The sequence below is a fragment of the Lolium rigidum genome, chromosome 1, assembly GCF_022539505.1.
Source record: "Lolium rigidum isolate FL_2022 chromosome 1, APGP_CSIRO_Lrig_0.1, whole genome shotgun sequence".
Lineage (NCBI taxonomy): Eukaryota > Viridiplantae > Streptophyta > Magnoliopsida > Poales > Poaceae > Lolium > Lolium rigidum.
The window spans coordinates 319,927,742-319,953,173 of record NC_061508.1 but is presented as its reverse complement, the minus strand read 5'-3'; the positions used below and the strand labels follow the sequence as shown (position 1 = coordinate 319,953,173).

The window sequence follows — 25,432 nt, the reverse complement described above, 5'->3', positions numbered from 1 at the left end:
GACTACGCTCGAGGCCATCCCTCTGAAGCAAAGACGATGTCTCGCGGCCGGGGCGACCCCCCCGACCCACATGAACCCAGCCTTCGTCGTCTCCAACAGAATCAACAGCAAGAGAGAGGCTGCAGAGCTTCACTGGCGCCTCCTCATCATGGCGCACATCAGCGATGTCACGAACCAAGCCAGAAACAATGCCTTTGGTGGCAGCCAACAGTGACCGCGGAGTCAACTCTTTATCATCGTCGTTCTCGTCGGAGCCTAAAGAAGCAGACCGAAGCAAGCTCAGGGCCGACAGCGCATTACCACCAGGAAGGGGCACCTCAGCAGGACCACCCGAGGCAACCAACGACAATGACAAGGACCCAAGTCCCTCAATCAACACAGCAGGGTCACACAATAACCCATCAGGAGGGCGGGAACCAGTTGGAGGAGCTGCAGCCGTGACAGACCGTTGGTGGTGGCGAGGACGAGACGAGCGCGGAGGCGGCACAAGAACTTCTTCCGGTAGGACCAAAGACACTGTCTCGGTACAGCAAGGAGAGCACATCTGGTTGACAATAACATTCTCCAGGGAGCAAGAGGCAGCAGGAGCTTGTGCACACGGCACAAGCGAGGATACACCCAGCACCGGCGAAGGCATATCAGCGACGAGGTCCACCGCGATGGAGGGACTGCAGTCCACGGGTGGAGGAGCATGCTGCAATGACGGCTGCCTCACAGTAGCAGCAGCTGTGGACGGCGGAGCCGGGGAGGCCATCGTCGCAGGCTTCGAGAGGGGCCTAAGCCGCACCATTCGGCCACCAACGAAAGCTTCGGACCTGCGGAGGGCAAGCGCAGCCTCGGCGAGCGCGGCGGAGCGAGCACGGGACGAGGCATCGGGATTATGAAGTTTGAGCTGCAGCGGTGCATTGACGGTTGGGGGCCCAACGGCAGCGCTGGGAGGCAACGACGCAGCCTGGCCTTCCCAGCGTGGTGGCGCAAGACGGCGGCGGTGCGGCCAGGCCACCCGACAGGCCCGACGCGGCCACATGCCAGGGGAGCCACGAGCTCACCCGTGGTGCACTAGTAGGAAAAGCCTCATCAGTGGCGCACCAAAAAATGATTCTGTGGCGCATGGGCGGTGCGCCACAGAATTCTCGCCACAAAAATAAGGTTTCTGTGGCGCACCGGCCCATGCGCCACAGAAATAAGATTTCTGTGGCGCACCTGCGGTGGTGCGCCACAGAAACTTATTTCTGTGGCGCACCGACGGTGGTGCGCCACAGAATTTTTTTTTTGAAATTCAAAAAAAAAATGGCGGCCAGATCTAGATCTAGATCTAGATCTGGGGCCGCCGATTTTTTTTAGTTTTTTTTTGATATTTCGCTGGAAAGGAGGAGGGCGGCCGGAGGAGGAGGAGAAGGTGGTAGTGGTGGTGGTGGTGGTGGTGGTGGTGGAGGAGGTGGTGGAGGTGGTGGTGGTGGAGGAGGTGGTGGAGGAGGTGGTGGAGGAGATGGTGGTGGAGGAGGAGGTGGTGGAGGAAGAGGAGGTGGTGGAGGTGGAGGTGGTGGAGGTGGACGTGGTGGAGGTGGTGGTGGTGGAGGAGGTGGTGGAGGAAGAGGAGGAGGTGGTGGTCACCGGAGGAGGAGGAGGAGAAGGTGGTTGTCGCCGGAGTAGGTCGGCCAGAGGAGGAGGTCGCCGGAGTAGGAGGTCGCCGGAGTAGGAGGCCGGCCCCGGAGGAGGTGGTGGTGGTGGAGGAGGCCGGCCGGAGGAGGTGGTGGTGGTGGTGGTGGTGGTGGTGGAGGTGGTAGGAGGAGGAGGAGAAGTGGAGGAGAAGTCCAAGGAGGATAAGTGAGGAGAAGTGGAGGAGAAGTGAGGAGAAGTGGATGAGAAGTGAGGAGAAGTGGAGGAGAAGTGGAGGAGGGCGGCAGAAAATTCAAATTTTGGACGTTAATTCTGTGGCGCATGGGCACTTGGTGCGCCACAGAATGTTTTTTTTTCTTTTTTGGTATTTTGCAGCAAAAAAACTTTAACTGGCCGTAACTTTTTACTCTTTTCGAATTTAGTGATTCTAAAAATTGTCCAACCGGGCAAGCCCCGGTGAATTCGGATGTAGAATTTTCGTGGGAACATTTTGATATATTATGCGTCTTTTTTCGAGTTCGTATGCAACCAGAAATCCAGTTTGATGATTTTCCCACGCAATTTTGCAAAAAAAGTCAAAATTCATGTTTGTTAAATTTTAGTGGTGCTAGATGACATAATATATGGAAATCTTGATGGAATTTATTTTTTGAAATTTCTATCTATTTCTTTTATTTTTTACAGAGGTCAAAAAGGCGATCCGGGGGGGGGGGGTGGAGTTGCGTGGGGAGCCAAAAAATGTTCGTGGCGCATGGAACTCATGTGCGCCACAGAAATGTGTAGTTACGTGGCGCACCATCCCACGTGCGCCATAGAATGACTTAATTTTGTGGCGCACCGGTCCTATGCGCCACGAATGTCTTATTTACGTGGCGCACATGGTACCGTGCGCCACAAAAATAACGAAACCAATGATTGGGTGTGGTCCCAACCTTATTTACGTGGCGCATTAGCTTGTGGTGCGCCACAAAAATAAGCTATTTTTGTGGCGCACCGGGTCTGGTGCGCCACAGAAACAATTTCTGTGGCGCATTTTTTGTGGTGCGCCACAGAAATAAGATCCGCCTATAAGGCTTTTCCTACTAGTGGTGGCCCATGGCGGAGGTGCGGCGAACGCGGGGGCTGCGGTGGCGTCGAAGGCAGGGAAGTGCCGCGGTCTTGAGCCTCCAGCAGAAGCAGCACCAACTTCCCCTGCTTCTTCCTCGTGATTCAGAGCAGACTGGCGGAGCAAACGCGAGCGCGGCCGCGGCGACCACAGCGGCGGCCACGGCAGGCTTCGGAGGAGGGTGGAGAGAGGACGACGAGCGGGTTCCGGATCTGGTCGCAGATGAGGCGGAAGTGGCCGGTGGAGATAGATCAGGGCGGCGGCGCCGTGCCGTCACCTGCAGCGGCCATGGTCGCCCCTTCGCTGAGTTGATGAGACCATTGTGATCTTGCTGAACTTAACTAACATAAGGTCATCTGGAGCTTACAATGTTGGACCATCTACTCCTTCCTTTTATAAGTGTCTTCATTCTCCGTTCTTGGGATTATTCAGAGAAAAAATTTAAAGTTCGACCAAAGATATAGGTAAAGGTATCAACATTTATAGTACCAAATCAGTACGGAAATGCTGAATGGAACCTGGGTACGCGCGCACCCGTTTACGAAAAGTTCAAAATAATGCTATTTAAAAGTTTCAAAAAAATGTAAAGTAAAATTTTGCATGTAGATACTATGTTGATACTTATTCGTGTGTGTTTTCACGGAAAAATACCATTGTATGTGACCTACACACAAATGACAAAATGCAAATTCCTATTCATGTGAATAGTACAAATTCCTGTTCACTATTCTCATTTGGGCATTTTGTCATTTTTATGCAGGCCACACACAATGGTATTTTTTCGTGAAAACTTACACGAGTAAGTATCAACATAATATGTACATGCAAAAATTTACTTCACATTTTTTTGAATTTTTTTAAATAACATTTTTTGAACTTTTCGTAAACGGGTGCGCGCGCACCCAGGTTCCAAACGTCCGGCTCGCAAATCAGTATTACTAGAATCATCTTATGCTATATGTCCATATTGTATGCAGTTGGTATTATGTATGTTAATAATTTGTCCCTATAGGCAAACTTTACAAAGTTTGACTTTGACTAAACCTAGAGAATAATAGAAGAAGTATAAAATCATAATGTTGAGGCTAATTAAATCGAATGGTAAGCCATTAGGATGTCTTGCTGCCCACACGGGCAAGGGAGCATGCCATTACCTGTGGCCGCAGATGTCACCCACCCCCAAGTCGAAACCACGTCTCCACCCGAGGCCGATGCCTTTGCGTACTAAGGGTGTGTTCGGTTCCAGAATGGCAAGGAACGGGACGGAACCAACTCGTTCCTAGCTCCCATCCTGGCGTTCGGTTCCAGAATTCTGAGGAATGGGATGGAACCAACTCGTCCCCCGAAAGAGCATATTCCCGGAATATGCCATCCCAATCCGTCCGGCCGAATCGGTCGAACGAAGTGGAACGAGCTCTGTCATTGGGCTAATCGCGTCTTCCCGGCCGGAACGAGCATGGCAGCGGACGGAGCAGCGCGGCGGCGGCCGGAGTAGCGGGGCGGCGGAAGGAGCAGCGCGGTCCGGCGGATGGAGCAGCGCGGCCCGGCGGACGGAGCAGCGCGGCCGGACCGGGCAGGCGCGGCGCGCCTCCTTGCTCGAGGTGGAACCGCTCGCTCGCGGCCGGGGCGGCGGCGGCCACGGCCGGGCCGGGGGCAGCCCTCCTCTCCTCCGTGCTCGCGGCCGGGGGCTGGCGGCGCGGGCCGGCGGCCGGCGGGGGCGGGGGCTGGCGGCGCGGCGCCGCGCGGGCTGGTGGCCGGCGGGGGTTGGCGGCGCGGGCTGGTGGCCGGCGGGGGCGGCGGCCGGCGGGGGTTGGCGGCGCGGCGCGGGCTGGTGGCCGGCGGGGGTCGGCGGCGCGGCGCGGGCCGGCGGCCGGCGGGGGCGCGGAGGAAGCCGGGGGCGGGCAGGCTCCTCTCCTGTGGTTTGGAGATAATTAAGTTAATTAAATATTTAAATTAAATTAGGGTCTAATTAATTGGATGTTTAGACTAATTAGATTATATTCCATTCCACAGCTTCTGAAATCAACCGAACACCCAAATGGAATGGAATGGAATGGGATGGAATGGAATGGAACGGAACCACTCCATTCCATTCCACTCCATCCAACAACCGAACACACCCTAAAACCCTTTGCTGAAGCAGCGGAGCGACGGGAGCCTCGTTGCCACCTTCACTGACGGGCACACGGGCTTGCCCAACGACACCCTCATGCCGCGGCGAGGGAAATGAGGACCGAAGAGGACTGGCGGGGAGCGAAAGCGAAACCCTGGTCGTCTTTCGAAGAATGACACAATGGCAAAAAAAAGAAGGCAAAAAAAGAAAGAAGGATTCCCCGTTCCGGAAGGTGGGTACTTGTCTTTTCGAAACGTAGAGTTTTGTTCAAATTTTTGGATGTACATATAATCTATCATGTTTTTAACTTGTTTCTGTGCAATGCATTTTTTTGTTGTAAGTACAGAAATATCGAACCAATAACTGGTGCATATAATCCTAACAGCATAGAATAGCCATCATTTCATTCACTGATTCACATGATCGTAGTCGGGCTGGACTAGAATTCTATACGGAGAGCTCTTGTGCCTCAGAATTATGAAGCATATACATTCATGCCCAACAACGAATAAGCCCAAAGCTCACATCACGCCGAACAACGATTCAGCCCAGCGACCAAGTTGTCGAAACGCTGCTTCAGAATAATTTTGTGAAACATCTCTGAAGGAGTAGTAGTACGACCATGAAAAGCTTGAAATTTCAGAGGTTAGGAGAAGAACAAACCTGAATAATTTTATTTCACATCCCATGCATCGAGTAATGAACCGCTGAAAGGTTCCACTTTTGACCATGCTCTATCTTTGCTTCATAAAACTCACTTGCGGGGACGACTAATGACATCAGGTTTCAAAGGAACTGGCGACAGAGGGAGAGACAGAGGAAGGAGAAGATCAATGAGACATAGAACACACAACAGGTGTGGCACAACTTGCACAGAGTAGAAACACATTAGTCAGGTCAAGCTTCAATCCATGTAGGGGGAGCTTTGATCTGTCATCTATGGATGGGCAGATTGCTTTTCCAAATATTTCTCCCAAGACATCTATAAGTTCCAGGCTTTCAGCACTGTGCCTGGCCCGTCATGCTTTCTCTTGGAGGAGCCAACATGAAAATTTTGGTCCTTGTTTTGCCCTCATCATCATTTCTTCCTCCCGAACAATCAGTGGGGATAACTCAGCGGGTGACCATTTTTCATTCATGGAATTGCAGTTGATCTTGAATAGATCAAACTCATCAAGGCGGCAACGATGGTTCGGTTGTATTGGCTTTCTGCGCTGGCGATGCATGTTCGATGATGGTTTCATGTACACCTGTTCGGATGAAGGTCTGGTTGCAATTGAGCTGCTTAAAGAGGGGGAGGCCAGTAGTACTGCTTCGTGCTCTCTCGGCATGCCGATCCTGTGGGAGTTTCCTTGGAGGAAGTTCTCCGACACAAATTTCATGAGCTTCAAGTGTATCGCAGTATCGGCAAGGACAACGTCTCTTTTTCGACCTTGTCTTCTGTGTGATTGAAAGGTATTTAATAGCGGCTTCATTCAGTATCAGCCATTCCTTGAGACCTTGACTGCGGCGGCGGCAAAGATCCATGGTCGCAAGGCGGCGGTGAAGAGGCTCGACCATGCTTTCCTGGCGGGCAGCAGCCAACCCTCTCCGCGTCGTGGGCGTGCGTAGTCGCTCTCCCGATGGCTGTCGGCCTTCACCGTCCGGGTTGGAGGAGGAAGATGGACCGCGGTTCCAGCCATGGCGGCGGCGTGGGGGCCGGCCGTTCCGAATTTTATGGTGGTTGTCCTAGGGTTCTTCTTTTGCGAAGATGAAGACCTTCTAGATGCCGATCTTTCTTCATCTAGCCAGAGTGATGAGTTTTGAGTTTCGGAAGGCTCCAACGGCGAATGGAACAATGCATATTTGTCCTAGAGTTCACAGGATCGGGTGGTATTCGGTCGCACGCACCCATGCTTTTATTCCCACTGTTTGGTCCGGAGGGAGCGAGCGCGAAGATCTGTTCCGTGTTGACATCAAGTGACTTTTTGGTCCATGATGAAGTCAGAAGAAGAGAATATCATGAAGGCCAGATTGGGGGACTAGCTAAAAGAGGTTCAAGTCTCCGCAATGTTGAGAAACTTGCTTGGTGTTCCGGGCTCCGCAACAGTGGTATCAAACTGAGGACGGCAGCACATGTGAAGTTCAGAGTCCTACCTTTTAGTGTGAAAACCCAATGTATGGCCTTACTAGTTGTGTCTGGCAATAACTTTATTGGAGGCATTGTTTTGAGAGCGGAAACTATCTTCACCGTGAAAACCTAAGATTTTTCATCGAGCAATGACGGCTTGGAGGCGTTGCTTTTGGAGAGTCTATATTTTAGGTGTTGTCTTGGTGGTGAATGTATTGTTGTTGCTAGGCCCGAGATATTGTAGCGGAACTTTTATTTTATCCGTATTGTCATTTGAATGTATTGTCATTTTAGTATCTAGATACATTCAAATTTGTCCTAAGTTGAGACATCTATTTATAGACGGAGGGAGTAGTAAGAATCAGGCAGAATTCTGATTTCAAGGCTGTGTTCATACCGCCGCAGTTCACATTTTCTTCCGAAGCTGCAATCATCTAGGTGAAACTAGTGCAAAAAGTTTGCCCTGCTATTTCCACGGTTTCAACTCAAGCCGTATTTGAACACCCCTGTCAATGAAGATGAGTTCTTATTTCACAAGGATGACCATTTTCCTCTATCCGATGGCTGAGTGGCATGGCGTGCACTACCTCTGTGTGGAGGAGAACCAGAAATTGTAACAAGAAGCTTTGCAAGAGAGTAACAGTTGTACCATATATTCACAAGTTGGGATGGAACTGAGGCAGCATCTACAATGTCTAACAGTGTTCCATGGTAAATTCATATACTACTATTTAACCAAGATTCATGTGTTTCCCTTTGTCCTTGTCAGAAGGAACCGCTGAAGCTTTGCATATCGGGCACCAGTTCTTCAGTCTAAGCCATTCCTGAATGCAGCAAACATGGTACTGATGCTCACACTTCATTCTACCAATTTCTTCACCCTCAATGTATTCCTCCTGTAACATCCAGTCAATGCCAAGAACATAAGTAATCAGGACAAAACAATAACAATCCAGTGTAATACAGATAGTAACGGCTAAACAAATGGGGAAATAAAAAAAAGGCAACCCCAAATGATGAATTTGGGTAAACCAAAAGAAAAGTCCCATTTCTTGTTCAATAAATAAAATGAGACCAGAAAGAAAAGAAAAAGAAATTCCTATCATGCGTGTATTTTTGTTTTGAAATACAACTATAGTAATCATTCGCAGTATTCATATTTTTTCCATTTTACTGTATTGCACTATGTCCAATTTGGAATGTAGAGAGGGTAAAGGTGAATAATATGAAGAAACAAGGGATGAGTGCACCAAATGTTGGGGAATAAAACAACAGTCAACAATTTTCAACTTCACAAAGGGCCAATACAGACAATTTTCAAGAAGTGCACAAAAGAAAAAGAGAGCATCCATAGGTGCTAGAAGTACCTGGCATATGCTGCATTTGGTGTCATCTACTACAGCTCTGTTCAATCCAAGCACTTGATCGGTTCGTTTATACACATTTAGACTGAGACACTTTGCTATTTGCTCTTCAGAAAGGGCAGTGCTTACAGAACCAATTCTGTCCTCCAATTGTAATAATTCCTGAGCAGAACAAAAGCAAGGCAAAACAGATCAGCTCTAGAGTCTAAACAAAAAGATGGATACATTCAACATTCATACATGCAAATTGAATATGTAAGTAATACCTCATAAGACATGTCGTCAATGTCCATTCTCAAATCTCTATGCTGATCATGTAAGCCAAGGCCACTAAGGAACAGATTAGTTTCAAGCACCAGCAGTTGCTGCAAATATTATGACCAGAATAAGTTTCCGTGCTAGTGGCAACAGAAGAGAAACGAACATCGCAAATAAGGGCAAAGGCCTGACCTCATAAGACAATTCATCATCATGTTCAATCCTGTCCAGCGCTAGCAACACCTGTCCACAGTAAGCATTCCATATATCAACACTGTAATTTCTTTCTCATGTCGATGCATCCTAGCAGCTAATAAAAAACACCGCGCCATACTATGATAGTTTAATCAATTATATCCCCAAATAAAACCTAAGCACAAAATCATAAAAACTAAGACAAGTATTTGGAAATATACCTCTGCAATTCCATCCATGTTTATACGTCTGTAGATATCTCTCTCTCCTAGCAGACTATGGAACATTTGTGGAGAGCTGTCATCAGGACGAGAACTCGATCTGCTCCTTGTTGTACGGTTACTGGAGCTTTGACGACTAGATGAGTAAATTGCATGAGGCAATTCCATAGGAAAAGGCCTTGCTGATCTCTGTGGGGGAGCTTCATCCAAGGAAAATCGGCCCCAATCGGGTTGACGAACCCTTGGAATAGTATCGCGCAGAGCAAATACACCATGCTCTGTTCCATCTTGCATCCTCATCCTAGCACGCTGAGTAGAAGGTTGTCTAGTCCTTGCTGAATCTGCGGAATCTCGAATAATTCTGTTGCTAGTTCTTGTTGTTTGTTGCGAAGCTGATTGTTCAGAGGCTCTGACTCTAGGCCCAGTAATGCCAGGATACAATGAAGGGGAAGGGCCTAAACTAGACTGCCCGCTTAATCCCCTTAATCTTGAAGAAGTCTCTGCATCAGAAGCTCTCTTTCTCGTAATGTCAGTCCTCTTACTATGGACAGAATTGGATGAAGAACAGCCTGATGGCAAAACATCAGAGATTGATGTGCAACCAAAGTTTTTTATGCCACGTCTCTGTACTCCAGGACCAGCACCATTTGATGATTTCACACCAATGGCTGAATTGCGAGGTCCACTAGGCTGGTGAACAGAAGTGGACGCAGTGTGAGGTCTACCCAAACTGAATTCCTCTTTATCCTTCTGCCTACGTGGTTTAGTCCTTGAATCAACTGCATGTGGAGAACTCCCTGAAGAAACAGAAGAGTCTGTTACTTCAGGGTCTAGCTCTGTTGGCTGATCTCCAGTGGTTGATGTGGACAATGAATCTTCTGATTCAATCTGCTGAGCACATGGCTCGCCATCCCCCTGATCAACAATAGTTTTCTTGCTACTCTTCAGATGGTTGGCAACAGTTCTTCTGTTACTGCTTTCAGCATTGTTTATCTGTGTCGAAAAGGGGCGCCTTGGCTTTTCCTCAAAATTCTTCCTGACAGGAGCTTTTGAAGAGCTTGCAGCTATAGACTTAGAGCCTGATGAGCGAAATGAATCATGCAGATATCTTGGCTGTTCCTTATTTTCAGCCCACCTGGTTTTTGTGGGGTTGATCTTTGCGGTGTTGCCCGGCTTATTGTTACACTGATTTGGCCTCTCCTCATTGCTTTGATTTCTCAAGGAGACGCCAGAACCTCTTCTTAGAAAACCAACGGTTGTGGTTGATCTACCAGCGTTCTCCTCCATAGCAACTTGTGCTACAATTCTACAACCACAATTTAGCGAAAGTTAGAAACTAACAAGAAACAAGTACTTGGAAATTAAATGTTGCTACAAATAATAGGAAGAAAAAATGCAAATGCACAGTTCACGCAGGAGAATGTGAAGGTAATAATGGTACCAATCTCCAATAGCACCAAACAATCCAACTTTGCACCTACTGTTAGTTAAGAACATTCAACTGCACTCTAAGGAAGCTATTCACATTTGGTTATGAGAAAAGCATTACGTTGCAATAGTGCAGTATCTCTATTTCTTTACTTTTAAGTAAATTAAAAGAAGAGAAAGATAAATCCTGAAAATGTAATAAAAATATGGAATTCCCAACAAAGAGGGAACAAAATAAGACCATCTGACAATCATCAACTGCTGCCATCTGGTCCTTATGTATCGACTAACTATACTGTCATCATATATTGCTTATACTCAATCCACTTTAAATTACAGGATGAACAACACGTCCTGATCGAAAGCTCCACATAACAGTCTAGATTGCGATATAAAGAATCTGGAATTCCTGCTTAAAACAAAAGGCAGCCTGGGACCACACGCACCATATTATAACACTTCGGATATCGATAACTACGACATGTGCAAACATCATCTAGCATCTCATGCCACATAGTAATTCATTGCAAAGAAAAAGAAACTGGCAATCGATTTCCACAAACGAAGTTTGCAAAATACACAATCACACAAAAAAAAAACAATCAGGAAACCAAACAACGGACAGCTATAGCCGTATTTCCGCTGCCTTTTGACAATCGTTTCGAGAGAATCCTGAGCCTATAAAATCGCAGAACCCCTCCTCTCGGCTCACACAAACACGGACAGATTACTGCGTACATGTATGTGTATCTGGAATCAAAACGATCATATACGCAAACACATATCAAGCAGAAATTCCAAACTTGGACAAGAACGAAATCCGCACAAAAATCGGGTAATACGAAGTCCAAATAAGCCACACGCCCAAGGCAAAGGGGAAGGAATCGCAAGAGCAAGACCATCTCATCCTAAACAAAATCCCCGCATTAACACACACGAACGAAAAAATGAAACGATCGAGGGAACAGAGGTTCTCCCCTGTCTAATCTAATCGGAGGCGCACCGCACCCACATCCATTTCGTACCTCCTCGTCGAAGGGGCTGTGGCGGTGCCGGCGGCGGAGGCGGAGGCTTCTCCTCGCTTTTCTTGTCCTCGCGAAATGGGAAGTCGGAGGAGGAGACGGCGTGCGGACGGAGAAGATTTGGTCAGATCCGAGGCGATTTATTTAGCAGCTAGCCCTGCTTACCGGGTCGGGTTCCCGGAGCAGTGTAGCTAACGGAGCCCCGTCAGTGAGGACCACGTGGCGGCGTGACCGGGCACGCGTCGCGGATGCGGTGGTCGCGCGCACGCGGAACCGGATGCCGCCGCGTTGTGGTGCGCGTGCGCCGGCGAGCTTGACCGCGACGGTGGGTGGCGGCCGCTACTATCGCCGCCGGTTTTGTGGAGAAAACAAATCTGCAACAAGGCCGTGGCCGAAACTGAAAATCTGCAGTACATGTGTATGATCTTCAGAAGATGTCATGGCATATCTTTAGGCTGATTCAATGAAAACTGGATCTCTTGCTTTATTTCTGTCTTAATGAATCCTGATTCGATATTAAAAGTATATTGATTGTGTCCCAATAAACGAAGATTTTTTCTGTAAATAGTGCGTATTTGATTCCACCCATAAATCGATTTTACATAATTGCAGTTATCCAGGTTATCACTTAAAATAGAATTAATAACCGTTTACAATTAACGGTTTCAGTTAAAGCCAAACTTTATAAACATTGATCAAATATTTTACAAATAAATATAAATATCCACAATATAAAAAGCCATTGTAATATATTTGTTATAAATTTTATTTTATATTATATATTGGTTACTCATACTTTTCATCAATCTTTGTATGCTTTCACTTCGAATAAGCGTAGAACGCGAAGTAAATAAAAATGGAGGAAATAGGATGGTCCATTGTGATGAGTTAGAGCATCTCCAGCCGGGATTTGGGGGACGTCGGACATTTAACCTCTTCTAGTTGTGCGCTCCAAAGGCCGCTTCGGTCCGGACGTGCCCTAAATATTGTCCGACATCCCTAGTCCATCCCCTGTGTATAGAGCCTCTATCAGGGACGGCGAATACAACTTTTACAGTTGTTTTTGTTCGGAGGTCATGTTTGGAGGACGTAGCTAGGAAAGGGACCTCCTACAAACGCGAATTTGGTCCGGATGTCCCCCAAACAACCAATCCGGCGCTTTTGCCGGACGTCGTTTGGGAGATGCGACTGAAGATGCTCTTATGCTTCACTTTTTTGGTTGATTCACTACAAAATTGTAGACGGATATTGGCGGCGTAGGGCACGGGCACCACCCGTTTGTTCTTCCTCAAGAACGTATAATGTACTTCTAACCGTCGTGTACCCGTACTCCTATGCAGAAATTTTATTGTAAAATCATTAAACTATCCAATAAAAACAATATAGGTAGAACAATTATCAATCATCTCACAAAAAATAAAATAAAAAATCAAAGCAAAATCTAAAAAAAAAGGCAAATAGTCACTCTGATCGATAATATTTTTTCTTTTTCATTAGACTATAGAAAAGTAGAGCGAAATGCCCATAAGTATTGTGATATTGTTTTATTGAATATATAAGACAAGACCACATATAATAATAATAATAATAATAATAATAATAATAATAATAATAATAATAATAATAATAATAATAATAGACTGCAGAGAACTAATGAGAAAATGGGGAAAAGTCATCACTCATTATAATTTGAAAGAGTTTGCATGAAATATATGGCTTAGATGTTTGTGAAGAGAGGCCGACTTCTTGAAAAAACTAATTTTGGGATAAGTTTCTTTGCAAGTTTTTTAAACCAAGATAAAATGGAAGATGTGATTATAGTTCCAAGCAGGGGCAATTCCACGCTTCCACCTTCCCTCGATGATCGTGTATGCACTTTAGAGAGGTTTTGTGTTTACCGCTGGTTTCATGACCAAATAGTGCTAGCAGCTTAATGCGTACCCATAGTGTTTCATCCATTGTATAGCAAGTCATCCATCCATCATTATCCACATATCAAATTAAGGGACGCAATATCCTCTAAAATTAAATATGATGGAGGGAATATATTGCTCCACAAGAAAGTTTTGATATGGACAGCTCTGTTTTCAGGAGATATGCTGCAAGCAATATTTCTTAGAGCGTTGCCGTGCCAACAGTTCCTAACAAACATAAATTATCTGAAACAGAAATAATTGGTGACAAGATAGTAAATAATAGAGACAAAATCGGAGTACACAACGACTTTTTGATCACACGCATACTCTTTGTTTTAAGAGTGCTGCTATGCATACCACATATTCCATAGGATTTCTGTACGAAGCTACATCTGAATCTTTCATGTATGAGGCCAAATCAAGGGAGTCCACGGGATACTCCATCATACAGAAATCGGACGTGCAATGATCGTACGCACATTAGTTCCGTTGTTTTAAACCCCAATACTTATGACCATGAAATTTCTCGGATTAGTTACTTCTCCTACCAAGCAATGTGTTGTACGACGGGTCCTACTCGGACGCGGATGATGTGCACCAGGGTGCGCATGCACCTTGTTATGAAAAACTTCAAAAAAAACGTTATTTTAAAGTTCCATTTTTTTTGAAAAAAGGCACGCATGTATATCCTACGTTCACATTTACTTGTGCAGATTTTGGCATAAAAAACGACCATGTGTGACCTACTCATAAATGTGAAAATGGAATTTTCTATTTCCATAAACAGGAAACAACCAATCATTATAGTGCCATTTTAATATTTTGTCATTTTTGTGTATGCCACATACAATCGTATTTTCCGTGAAAATTTACACAAGTATCAACATAGTATGTCCATGGAAAATTTATTGATATTTTTAAATAGCATTTTTTCTGTGCTATTCTCCCTATACTGAGCAAATGAGTGCTCAGAACTCTAACTTCAATTGTAAGTAATAAATGTAGCTCTCTTTTACCTTAAAAAATGCAATACATCACATTGCTCAATAGAGATGGGTTGTTGCTACCTTTTGAAGTAGGTAATCTTGTGTACAAAGACAAGTAGGTACAAGATGACTTGAATGTCAACTTTAAGATAAATTTTAAAGATTTGACAAACACTATCTTAATTATATGGTTAAAGATAATTTAAAAAACATGTACATCTTATTCATTCGAATGAAGGAAGTATCCTTTTAGCCTGAATGTACATCATAAGAATTTTATTTGTTCACTTCTGATTGTCCTCCAAGTTTCTGTTGCGCCAAATATGCTTCGAATTTTTTCCTCATGTTTTTCTGGATATGCCATTTCCATCTTTTGATTGTTAAGTCGCCACTAAAAGATCGTTTACCCATATCTCGTAGTGATATTAGGTGGTTAGACCTAATATGATGGAATATCTCATGCCTTTCGTATTCAGTCCCATATCCTGCATCAATGTGAAATAGTGAACTTTTATGAGTTTACGTGTTTAACCATCGAATCACGCAATATTCATTTCAAGCTAGGGACAAAATGGTATTTTTAGGGGATGCTTAAAAGACAATGCACCGAGGCGGAACATGTACCCAACAACCTCGGGGGCTCGCCCTCCTTGGAAATCTTGTAGAAAAGGTTGGCTCGACTAAGAGCATCTCCAACAAATTATTTAAATTAGGGTACCCAAAAACAGATTTAGGGGACAATAAATTTGTATGTCGTAGCAAATAAAATAAAATAGGGCACTAGGACACATATATACTGTGCACGCACGATGATTCTGGCCGGCTTCTCGTAGGTGCCGAGGTGGTCACCGTGTCGGCTAAGAATTGCCTTGGGGTGGCCTCGCTGATGTTGGGGAGATTGTCGTAAAAGCCCCACAATATCCAAGAGCTCTGATGACGCAGCGGTTTGGCTCAACCATGGCAGACGCCTGGCCAGCCTCGGTATGGCGGCGGCCGATTTGGCACGTGATAGGGCTCTTGTCGGCCTCAAATGCCAACAGACGCGGCGGAGGGGTGGTGGAAGCTCTCGGTTCGGCGCGATAGCGGGGCTGTAGCGGCGGCCGGCCGAGTCAAGGCTGAGCTGGGGAAGGACGACGGATCGGAAGTGGTAGGGGGAAAGGCAGGTATCGAGGGATGAAATTTGCCCGCTAACAGTTGGGTTGGGTGTGGGTTGATTTTTATTTTGCGCAAAATATGGGGCTGCCCAGGGTAAGAGAAGATGCTATAAGAGCATCTCCACTCGTGCCCCCGTCGAGGCCCCCGGCGAGCGTTTTTTCCATCCGGACGGCGTAATTCGGCCCTGTCGCGCCCCCGGTTCCTCGTTTTCGTCCGGATTTGGCCCTTCATCCATCCGGCGAGCCCACGCCATCCCCGGCCCCCCGGGGAGCGCTCGGGGACTCCGGACGAGTGAAAAGCGGGGAAGGGCCCGATCTGTCGGTGACTCGACGCACGAACCCCACCGCCACGTCGCTCAAAATCTCCCCCACCCCTCGTATCTCTCGAGACTCTACAATGCATCAGCTGCTGCAAGATGATCTAGTGGAGCACATATGGAGGCTCCGAGGCAACGCCAACGCCGACGCCAACTAGTCTGTCTTAATTTGTTTGAAAAATTGTGAAATTGTGTGCTTCATTTGTTTCAGCACTTGTTAAACATTGTACTGATTATCGCCGAATTTGTTTCAGCAATTTTCGTACTCTTGGTCGCCGAACTTGTTAAATTTTATGTTAAATTTGTTTGAAATATGTCAAATGGTCGAGGTAGGGGGTTTCCTGCCGGGGGGACGGCTGGAACTTCGGCGCTCCCCACGCCAAATCTTCCTCCAATCCGGACGAAAATTTCGCCGGATTTGGGCGTGGGGTGCGCCAACGAGTGGGGATGCTCTAAGAGAAGATGTTTGGAGACATGATGATCTACTCGGCTGTACTTGGTGCCTGTCCGGGCTTGAAGAATTGGCTTAGCTCTGCCATTGTCAATACAGGATTACCAGTTCGCATATCTAAAGAAATATGAAGGAAAAGTTAGGGTACATTTGGTATGAAGAAAATACCAAGGACTAATTTCAAGACTAATCGAGATTTTTCCTAATTAGTATATGGTAATCTATGTCTGTCTTCATAAAAGAGGCATTTCCTTTTTGTATCCGTGCTTGTTTCTCAGAGGTATTGTCAACCTCAGGTCAGGAGTGACCACTTGATGAAATTAACTGCTGATCCGGTGATGTGAGAACTTAACTCGCTTCTTTTCCATTTTTTGCCTATGGGCCAGGAATAGTGCTACCAAGTACCAACCGCCCAACTGCAAATTGGTGGTTATATATTGGCATCAGCATGACTTAAACCCTTCAGCTGTTCAGATGACTGGCTAACACAGAGGCTTCCTGCTCAAAGAGTATCTACAGGGAAGTTGGTATCAAAAGGATGGCATGTCCATCTTAAAAAGATAAATTGAAAAATAGCAGTTGAGTTGATCAAGACATGGTGAGTTGGCATATATCACACTTGTGAATGAGACAACTTAGGAAAATGAAAATCAAATATTGGAGTAGGTAGCTCATGCACAAACAGTGGAACAAATCAGCAACGCAAGCGTGTTGATCTCCAAGAAAATTAGAAAAATAATCAGTTGAGTAAGCAAAAAAAAACTTAAGAAAGTGCGCCCGGTTTTGCAACGTTGCCAACCGCAAAGTTCCATTTTTTTTCCGATAAAGACCGCAAAGTTCCATGTCTGCATTACGTCTTGTGTGCCCTTCTTTCTCTCTGAAGCGTGTCGAAACAACTGCTAACTAAACAAATCAAGCAGGAGACAAAGTGCAGGGTTAATGGCCGGCAAAGATGAAACCGAGTGGCGGATGATTATATGCACAACGGTTTGCATAGTAGTTGCAACCAACAATGTCCCTGGATTACTTTTTATTAGTAAAAACAAGTAAAATTGGCTCACAGTAGTTTACATTTCATTAATATTGCAACCATCATTTGTGGCGGCACCCGGTCCATCCAGCTTCGTAGTCAAAATTTGTTTGCTTAGCTGTATTTTTTTAGTAGATTTATTTTATTTACACTATTTATTTTTGTTGCTTTCATGGGCTCATGCGGGCTGTCCGCTTGCAACCCTCTCGCTGTCCACCATGGTTCAAATCCTAGTACCATTCTTGGTGCTGGCATTAGCTTGTAAATTGTGAAGTTTAGGACATTCAGAGAGACGCTTTATACGCCTTAAACTTCCTCTTAAACGAATCTAGGGTACGGTGGCTTTGTTCCTGCCTTTGTTCGAATTCTGCAAATCCCTCTCCTGGGGTCAAGCAACCTGTTCCCTGGCCCTCCCGTCTTTGTCATATCCTGCGCCTTTCATAAGCTTTTGGGTTGTGCTGCTGCACTTGTGCCTTTCCTTTGATGAAAGTGAGCATCTAGTGCATAGTTCTCTTCCTTTTGCCATGATTGCTTGTCAAAGACAACAACACAGGACAACCAGCTTTGGAGCCCTTCCTTCCCTGCCATGAATAGTTTCATGGAACCACCACGCCACAATTTGCTTTCTCTTTTTTTCCTTGGTCCTTCCTCAACTGGTAAGGAAAACCTTTTTTGCATTTACATGATTTCTAGTTGCATTCCAGAAGATAAATCTTTTACCTATCCATTCTACCACGCTTCGGTGGGGTGCGTCAATCACCAATAGAGGATGTGCGAAGTCATGTGACAGGCTGATCTCCTAGGATTTAGTTGGTTTTCATGTTCGGTTGTGTGCTTTTAGGTTAGTTTCTTTCAATCTACAATTATTATCATTGGCGATGGTTGCTGCTATGTTGCGCCGATCCTTTGAGATATTAGCATAGCGATTTTCCATATGTCTGCTACATAACAGGTTCCGATGATGGAGGGGTGAGGCCAAGGGGACGCCTTCGGCTCGCGCTAGTGTTTTTAGTCGTCGTTAGGTGATCCAAGGACCTATTTATAATTTTTATTATTTGTAAGTTGTACTCTATCCATGGTTATTAGATTTGCGAAAATTTTCAAGAAAAAATGAGTAGTTCGATTCAACGGAAAAGCGGAAGTTGTTTGTGGTCATGTGTAGGACGGCCAACATTTCTTTCCCATGGCGCCGGTGGAATCCCTTAATTTGATTCTACCCTTTAACTGATAATGAAATCCTTTTCGCATTTACATGCGCCATTTCTAGCTAGGTCGATACGAAAAGGAAAAGGTGTTTATTACCTACCAAAGTGAGTAGTTTGGTCACCCGAAAAAACCAAAGTTGTGTGTGATCATGCCTAGTAGAGGACAATATTCATGGCACGGGTAGAGGCCGGTGATTAAGGTTGGCATGATGAATGATGATGATGAGCATGTATGTTTGTTTGTTGTCCGTTAGTACGATGCAGGTAGATAGTGGCGCCTTTAGATGGACCGATAACTTTGTTATTTTCGTACGAATCGGTACCTTAATCAGACAATCAGTTAATCAACTGATAATTGTAGTACCTGTAGTATTATTTCTTTCGCAATGCTGGCAAGTGGCCCCAAGAATCCGTGGAGCTTGCTTACACTAATCCATATGTTTCGGATTGCATAACCTATGATTTGGGGACAATGTTGAGGACATGGTTTGGGTACATGATTTGCTTCAGTGGATTAATTGGTGATGGCAGACAGGGAGGTGTGTGGTCGAACGTGGAAAGGAGCCCATCGATGTGGACAACAACAATTAGCAAAGATCGCACGAGCCATATTACATGGGGATCATCGATTCCACCCGGAGACAAGGTTCCCAATCTCGCAGAGCGCAAATCATGCACAGGAGGTCTGTTGTGCTTTCTTTAATCGCCGCCTGAACCGACGCAAAGTGGCGCCGGTCTTCAGACGCGCCCCATGCACAGGATGGCCACCCATGGAACCGTGTTTTCAATCCAGAAAAGAGAAGAAAACGCCGTAGTACGTGCTTCCGAGCAAGTGGGATTTGGGGATGGCGTTAGGTGCGCGCGCACGCGTCGCCGGCAACGGGCAAGCCAAGCACGCCGGCCGTACGTATGCCATTGCCGGGGGCCTACGCAAAATTGACGGCGCACTCGCCGTTGGGTACGAGCCCCAGCTAGCAAGTAGCCAGCCAGCCGATGCCGGATGATGGAGTAGTTTGTGATCGTCTTTCCGCTCCGCCACTCCGCCAGCTGCGACTGCGAGATCGAGGATTAGGTCGGGAGTACGCGTGTTGATTGGCGTGGAGGAGCTAGCTGCCCATGCTGTACAAGTACAATGCAGCCAGCGCATGGCCGGCGTTGGTCGCCTGCCACTCTCCTGCCTGCCCAGCAAGGCAAGCGTAGACAGCCTGCAGGGCACGCCATGGTTGGTTCGAGTCAACGACCAAGCTAGAAGAACCCTACGAGTATTTTGTTGCCCAAGCAAAAGGGTCTAAACAATTGACTTGAAAAATGTATTGTCCCTTGTGTTTTCCACTTCATTTTTAATTTGAGTGTCTCTTTTTAAATAGAAGGCCCATCGGCCCAGCTTTATAGATAAAGCCACACAAGCGATAGTTTCGGTACAACACAACACCAACCACGCACATAAGAAGATAAGTTCGCATACAAGTTCATACATAGCTCCCAACTCCTCACGACAAGACCTAACCCACACCACGAGACTCCTGATATCCTGAAAGCTCGATGTAGCCGCTCAAGGTGTAGATGTAGTCCCCATGTCCCCTCAGACCGCGTCCGCGAGTAGAGCCTCCTGACGTCTCCCACCGTCAAGTCCAGCAAGTCCCTGTCCCTCGGTCCGACCCGTAACCCTCCAGACATCGCATATGAATAGACATTTGATAGAACACGTCAGCCGGGTTGCCGATCATCTTTCCCTCTATAGCTAGCTTATTGCGAATGTTCCAAAGCGTCCAGCATTGCGCCGCAAACGTGAACCAAGCCAGCCTTCGGAGGGGGTTGCTCAAGCCCTGAGCAAGTGCAATGAAGTCCCCGGCCCCTGCCGGGTTCCAATTGCACGCAAGGAGCTCCCTCACCCCAGCCCACATCAGTCTCGCGGTTGGGCAGGTGAAGAAAATGTGGTTGTAGTCCTCCCAGGCACCACAAAGCGCACACAGTCCATTGGACGGTCCATGTCGCTTAAGCAGCTGCTCCCCTGAGGGCAGCCGCCCCCTAATCAGTTGCCAGAGGAACACCTTGATCTTAGGTGGAACTCTGGTCCACCATACATCCTTGAACGATGCAATAGCCGCCCCTTGCGCCAGACGTACATAGACCGAGCTAGTCGAGAAAGCGCCCGAAGGTTCTAAGGCCCAGGACACCTCGTCTTCCGTCTGGTCCGTGGGAAGCCCCTGTACTTCCCTACAGAGATTGTCCCATTCGACCCGCTCTGCAAGACCCAATTGGCATCGGAAGCGGAGGCGCCATTCCCCTGGCGCCCCCGCGTGCACTGATACGTCTCCAACGTATCTATAATTTCTGATGTTCCATGCTTGTTTTATGACAATACCTACATGTTTTGTTCACACTTTATATCGTTTTGATGCGTTTTCCGGAACTAACCTATTGACGAGATGCCGAAGTGCCAGTTCCTGTTTTTTGCTATTTTTGGTTTCAGAAATCCTAGTTAGGAAATATTCTCGGAATCGGACGAAATCAACGCCCAGTACCCTATTTTCACCGGAAGCTTCCAGAACACCCGAGAGTCGGCGAGAGGGGGCCACGAGCCCACCACACATGGTGGCGGCGCGGCCCGGGGGGCGCCCCCGTTGTCCGGCCCCACCGGGGCCCCTCCGAGGCTCCCCTTTCGCCTATAAAGCCTCCCTGACCTAAAACCCCGAGACGAATAAGCCACGGTACGAGAAACGTTCCAGAGCCGCCGCCATCGCGAAGCCAAGATCTGGCCGCCGGGACGGGGAAGTGCCCCCGGAAGGCTTCTCCATCGACTCCACCGCCATCTTCATCACCGCTGCTGTCTCCCATGAGGAGGGAGTAGTTCTCCATCGAGGCTAAGGGCTGTACCGGTAGCTATGTGGTTAATCTCTCTCCTATGTGCTTCAATACAATAATCTCATGAGCTGCCTTACATGATTGAGATTTATATGATGATGCTTGTAATCTAGTTGTCATTATGCTAGTCAAGTGGATTTTACTTATGTGATCTAAGGAGACTCCTTGTCCCACGTGTGTAAAGGTGACAGTGTGTGCACCGTGTGGGTCTCTTAGGCTATATTTCACAGAATACTTATTCACTGTTATGAATAGCATATTGAAGTGCTTATTTATATCCCTTTATGATTGCAATGTGCTTTGTATCGCTACTAGTCTATGTGCTACTCATGTGATGTTATTAAAGTAGTCTATTCCTCCTGCATGGTGTAATGGTGACAATGTGTGCATCGTGTGGTTCTTGTCGTAGATTATGATCATAATCTCTTGTAGGTTATGGAGTTGATTATCGCTATGATAGTATTGATGTGATTTATTCCCCCTTTCATAGTGTAATGGTGACAGTGTGTATGCTATGTTAGTACTCGGTTTATTTTGCAAAGATCTATTATGCTCTAAGGTTACTTAAATATGAATGCTGAATGTTGTGGCGCTTGTTAACTCCGGCTTGAGGGAGCTCTTGTAGCCATACACAATGAATGGTGTTTGTCATCCAACAAAAGAGTGTATGTAGCACAAATGAGAGAAGTTATTATTTATTATGCGATCAATGTTGAGAGTGTCCACTAGTGAAAGTATGATCCCTAGGCCTTGTTTCCAAACATCGAATCTATGTTTATTTACTGTTCTGTTGCATGTTTACTCGCTGCCATATTTTATTCAGATTGCTATTACCATTCATATACATCCATACTGCTTGTATTTCACTATCTCTTTGCCGAACTAGTGCACCTATACATCTGACAAGTGTATTAGGTGTGTTGGGGACACAAGAGACTTCTTGTATCGTGATTGCAGGGTTGCTTGAGAGGGATATCTTTGACCTCTTCCTCCCGAGTTCGATAAACCTTGGGTGATCCACTTAAGGGAAAACTTGCTGATGTTCTACAAACCTCTCGCTCTTGGAGGCCCAACACTGTCTACAAGAATAGAAGCACCCGTAGACATCAAGCTATTTTCTGGCGCCGTTGCCGGGGAGGAAAGGTAAAAGGTACTCACACTCCGGATCTCGGCTACTAAGCTATTTTCCGGCGCCATTGTAAGTACTCGAAGCTATTTCCTTTAAATCCTGCAATTGCATCTTTTGGTTTCTTGTTTACACTAGTTAGGCATAATGGAAAGTAACAATGAGCTTCTTATTCTATTTCCTGAGTTAAGACATGGATTGTTTGCTGCGAAAATTAAAAAACCTATGGAATCTTATTTGCATGCTAGTAGCAATGATATTAGTATGAATGCTTTGAACACCATTGTTGTTAACGATATGGAAAATTCTAAGCTTGGGGAAGCTGGTTTTGATGAGCATGATATTTTTAGTCCCCCAAGCATTGAGGAGAAAATTTTCTTTGATGATACTTTGCCTCCTATTTATGATGATTATAATGATAGTGGTCTTTTGGTGCCGCCTACTATGGAGAGTAAATTTTATTATGATTATACTATGCCTCCTACACTTGATGAGAATAATTATGATAGCTACTTTGTTGAATTTGCTCCCACTACAACTAATAAAATTGATTATGCTTATGTGGAGAGTAATAATTTTATGCATGAAGCTCATGACAAGAATGTTTTATGTGATAGTTATATTATTGAGTTTGTTCATGATGCTACTGAAATTTATTATGAGAGAGGGAAACATGGTTATATGCATCTTAATAATATTAAGTTTCCCCTCTTTATGTTGAGAATCTTGAAATTGCGCTTGTGTTGCCTTCCTATGCTTACCACTTTGTTCTTCATGAATTTATTTGTGTACAAGATTCCTTTTCATAGGAAGTGGGTTAGGCTTAAATGTGTTTTGAATTTGCTTCTTGATGTTCTCTTTTGCTTCAAATCTTTTTTCTCGCGAGCATCTTCATTAAAACTGCTGAGCCCATCTTAATGGCTATAAAGAAAGAACTTCTTGGGAGATAACCCATGTCTTTATTTTACTACAGCAATTTTTGTTTTGTTGAGTCTTGGAAGTTGTTTACTACTGTAGCAACCTCTCCTTATCATGTTTTTGTGCCAAGTAAAGTCTCTATGGTAAAGTTGATGCTAGATTTGGATTGCTGCGCAGCAACAGCATTGCTGTCTGTCACGAATTCGCGCAGAAGTCTCTGTAAAAAAATCAAAAAAATCTGCAAATTTACGTGTGTGATCCTCAGATATGTACGCAACTTTCATTAGTTTTGAGTTTTTCCATTTGAGCAAGTTAAGTGCCCCTGCCAGATTCGTTTTTACGGACTGTTCTGTTTTTGACAGATTCTGCCTTTTATTTCGCATTGCCGCTTTTGCTATGTTGAATGAGTTTCTTTGTTCCATTAACTTTCAGAAGCTTTGTGCAATGTCCAGAAGTGTTAAGAATAATTGTGTAATCTCTGAACATGTGAATTTTTATTATGCACTAACCCTCTAATGAGTTTGCTTGAAGTTTAGTGTGGAGCAAGTTTTCAAGGGTCAATAGAAGAGGGTGATATAATGTGATCAAGAAGAGTGAAAGGTCTAAGCTTGGGGATGCCCCGGTGGTTCATCCCTGCATATTTTAAGAAGACTCAAGCATCTAAGCTTGGGGATGCCCAAGGCATCCCCTTCTTCATCGACAACTTATCGAGTCACTTCTAGTGAAACTATATTTTTATTCCGTCACATCTTATGTACTTTACTTGGAGCGTCTGTGTGCTTTTATTTTCGTTTTGTTATTTTCATTCTCTGAATAAATTCATGCTCATGTGTGGGAGAGAGACACGCTCCGTTGTTGCGTATGAACACATGTGTTCTTAGCTTTACTCTTAATGTTCAAGGACGAAAGTTGATCGCTTCACTTGTTTCTATTTGGTTGGAATCAGAAAATGCTTCATATGTTCTTGAATAATTTGATACTTGGCAAATGTTTTGAGCTCTCATAGATCATGTTTAAGCTCCTGCATCATGTAGTTTAAATCTAGTAGTGGAGAACTACTATAGAGCTTGTTGAAATTTGGTTTGCATGATTGGTCTCTCTAAGGTCTAGATATTTTCTGGTAAAAGTTTTTGAGCAACAAGGAAGACAGTGTGGAGTCTTATAATGCTTGCAATATGTTCTTATGTAAGTTTTGCTGTACCGGTTTATACTTGTGTTTTCTTCAAACAACCTTGCTAGCCAAAGCCTTGTACTGAGAGGAAATGCTTCTCGTGCATCCAAACACCTTGAGCCAAAACCCATGCCATTTGTGTCCACCATATCTACCTACTATGTGGTATTTTTCTGCCATTCCAAGTAAATACTTCATGTGCTACCTTTAAAAAATTCAAAAGCTATTATCTCTTATTTGTGTCAATGTTTTATAGCTCATGAGGAAGTATGTGGTGTTTTATCTTTCAATCTTGTCATTTACTTTTGACAGACTTTCACAACACTACAAGGAAAAGGCCTACCGCCGGCGAACCTAAATGGCCCATTGTCGGCGCACCAAGAGCCCGCCGGTGCGAACGGGCCGGTGATAACTGGCCATTGCCGGCGCAGCACGCAGTTCGCCGGCGATAGTGTGCTTACTGCCGGCGCGCCATCGCTGATTCGCCGGCAAAGGAAACGTTCCACCGGCGCGCCGGCCAGCTGCGCCGGCAGTAGTGCGTCGAGCAATGGCGCATGCCTTGTGCGCCGGCAGTAGGTCATTTAGGTGCGCCGGCAATAAATTCGAAAATTGTTTTTTCAGCTTTTTTCCAGCATATTAGAATACATATTTGACAGCAGTATATATGTACAACACAGTTCATATTTTGACAGCAGAACATGCAATATGAGAAGCACATAGAGAGCCAAGTCTCATTTCGGTATCAATACACAAATACGCTAGTCTCGTTTCGGAATGGTGATTCATACAACATGTGCATATGCAACACCAAAGGACTAAGTTTCACAAAGTTAGAAGTCTCGGTAGTCGTCACAAGT

General features: G+C 45.6%; 1 protein-coding gene across 1 annotated transcript; it reads right to left on the bottom strand.

The window, feature by feature from the left end:
* Positions 1–7,457: 7,457 nt before the first annotated feature.
* Positions 7,458–11,458, bottom strand: LOC124698277 (E3 ubiquitin-protein ligase MBR1-like). Its single transcript, XM_047230781.1, has 6 exons — positions 11,440–11,458; positions 8,987–10,292; positions 8,763–8,813; positions 8,579–8,677; positions 8,316–8,474; positions 7,458–7,844 (listed from the first exon to the last, which is right to left on the bottom strand). The coding sequence occupies exons 2-6, from the start codon at positions 10,271–10,273 to the stop codon at positions 7,680–7,682; spliced, it is 1,761 nt and encodes a 586-aa protein (XP_047086737.1). The 5' UTR covers positions 10,274–10,292; positions 11,440–11,458; the 3' UTR covers positions 7,458–7,679.
* Between the last annotated feature and the right edge of the window lie 13,974 nt (positions 11,459–25,432).

Bases quoted from the DNA above. Each gene is read 5' to 3' on its own strand.
- LOC124698277 (XM_047230781.1), bottom strand. From the start codon at position 10,273: ATGGAGGAGAACGCTGGTAGATCAACCACAACCGTTGGTTTTCTAAGA. The intron at 8,678-8,762 runs GTCAGGCCTTTG...TAATATTTGCAG, and splicing joins ATGATGAATTGTCTTATGAG to CAACTGCTGGTGCTTGAAAC. The intron at 8,475-8,578 runs GTATTACTTACA...TGTTCTGCTCAG, and splicing joins TTGACGACATGTCTTATGAG to GAATTATTACAATTGGAGGA.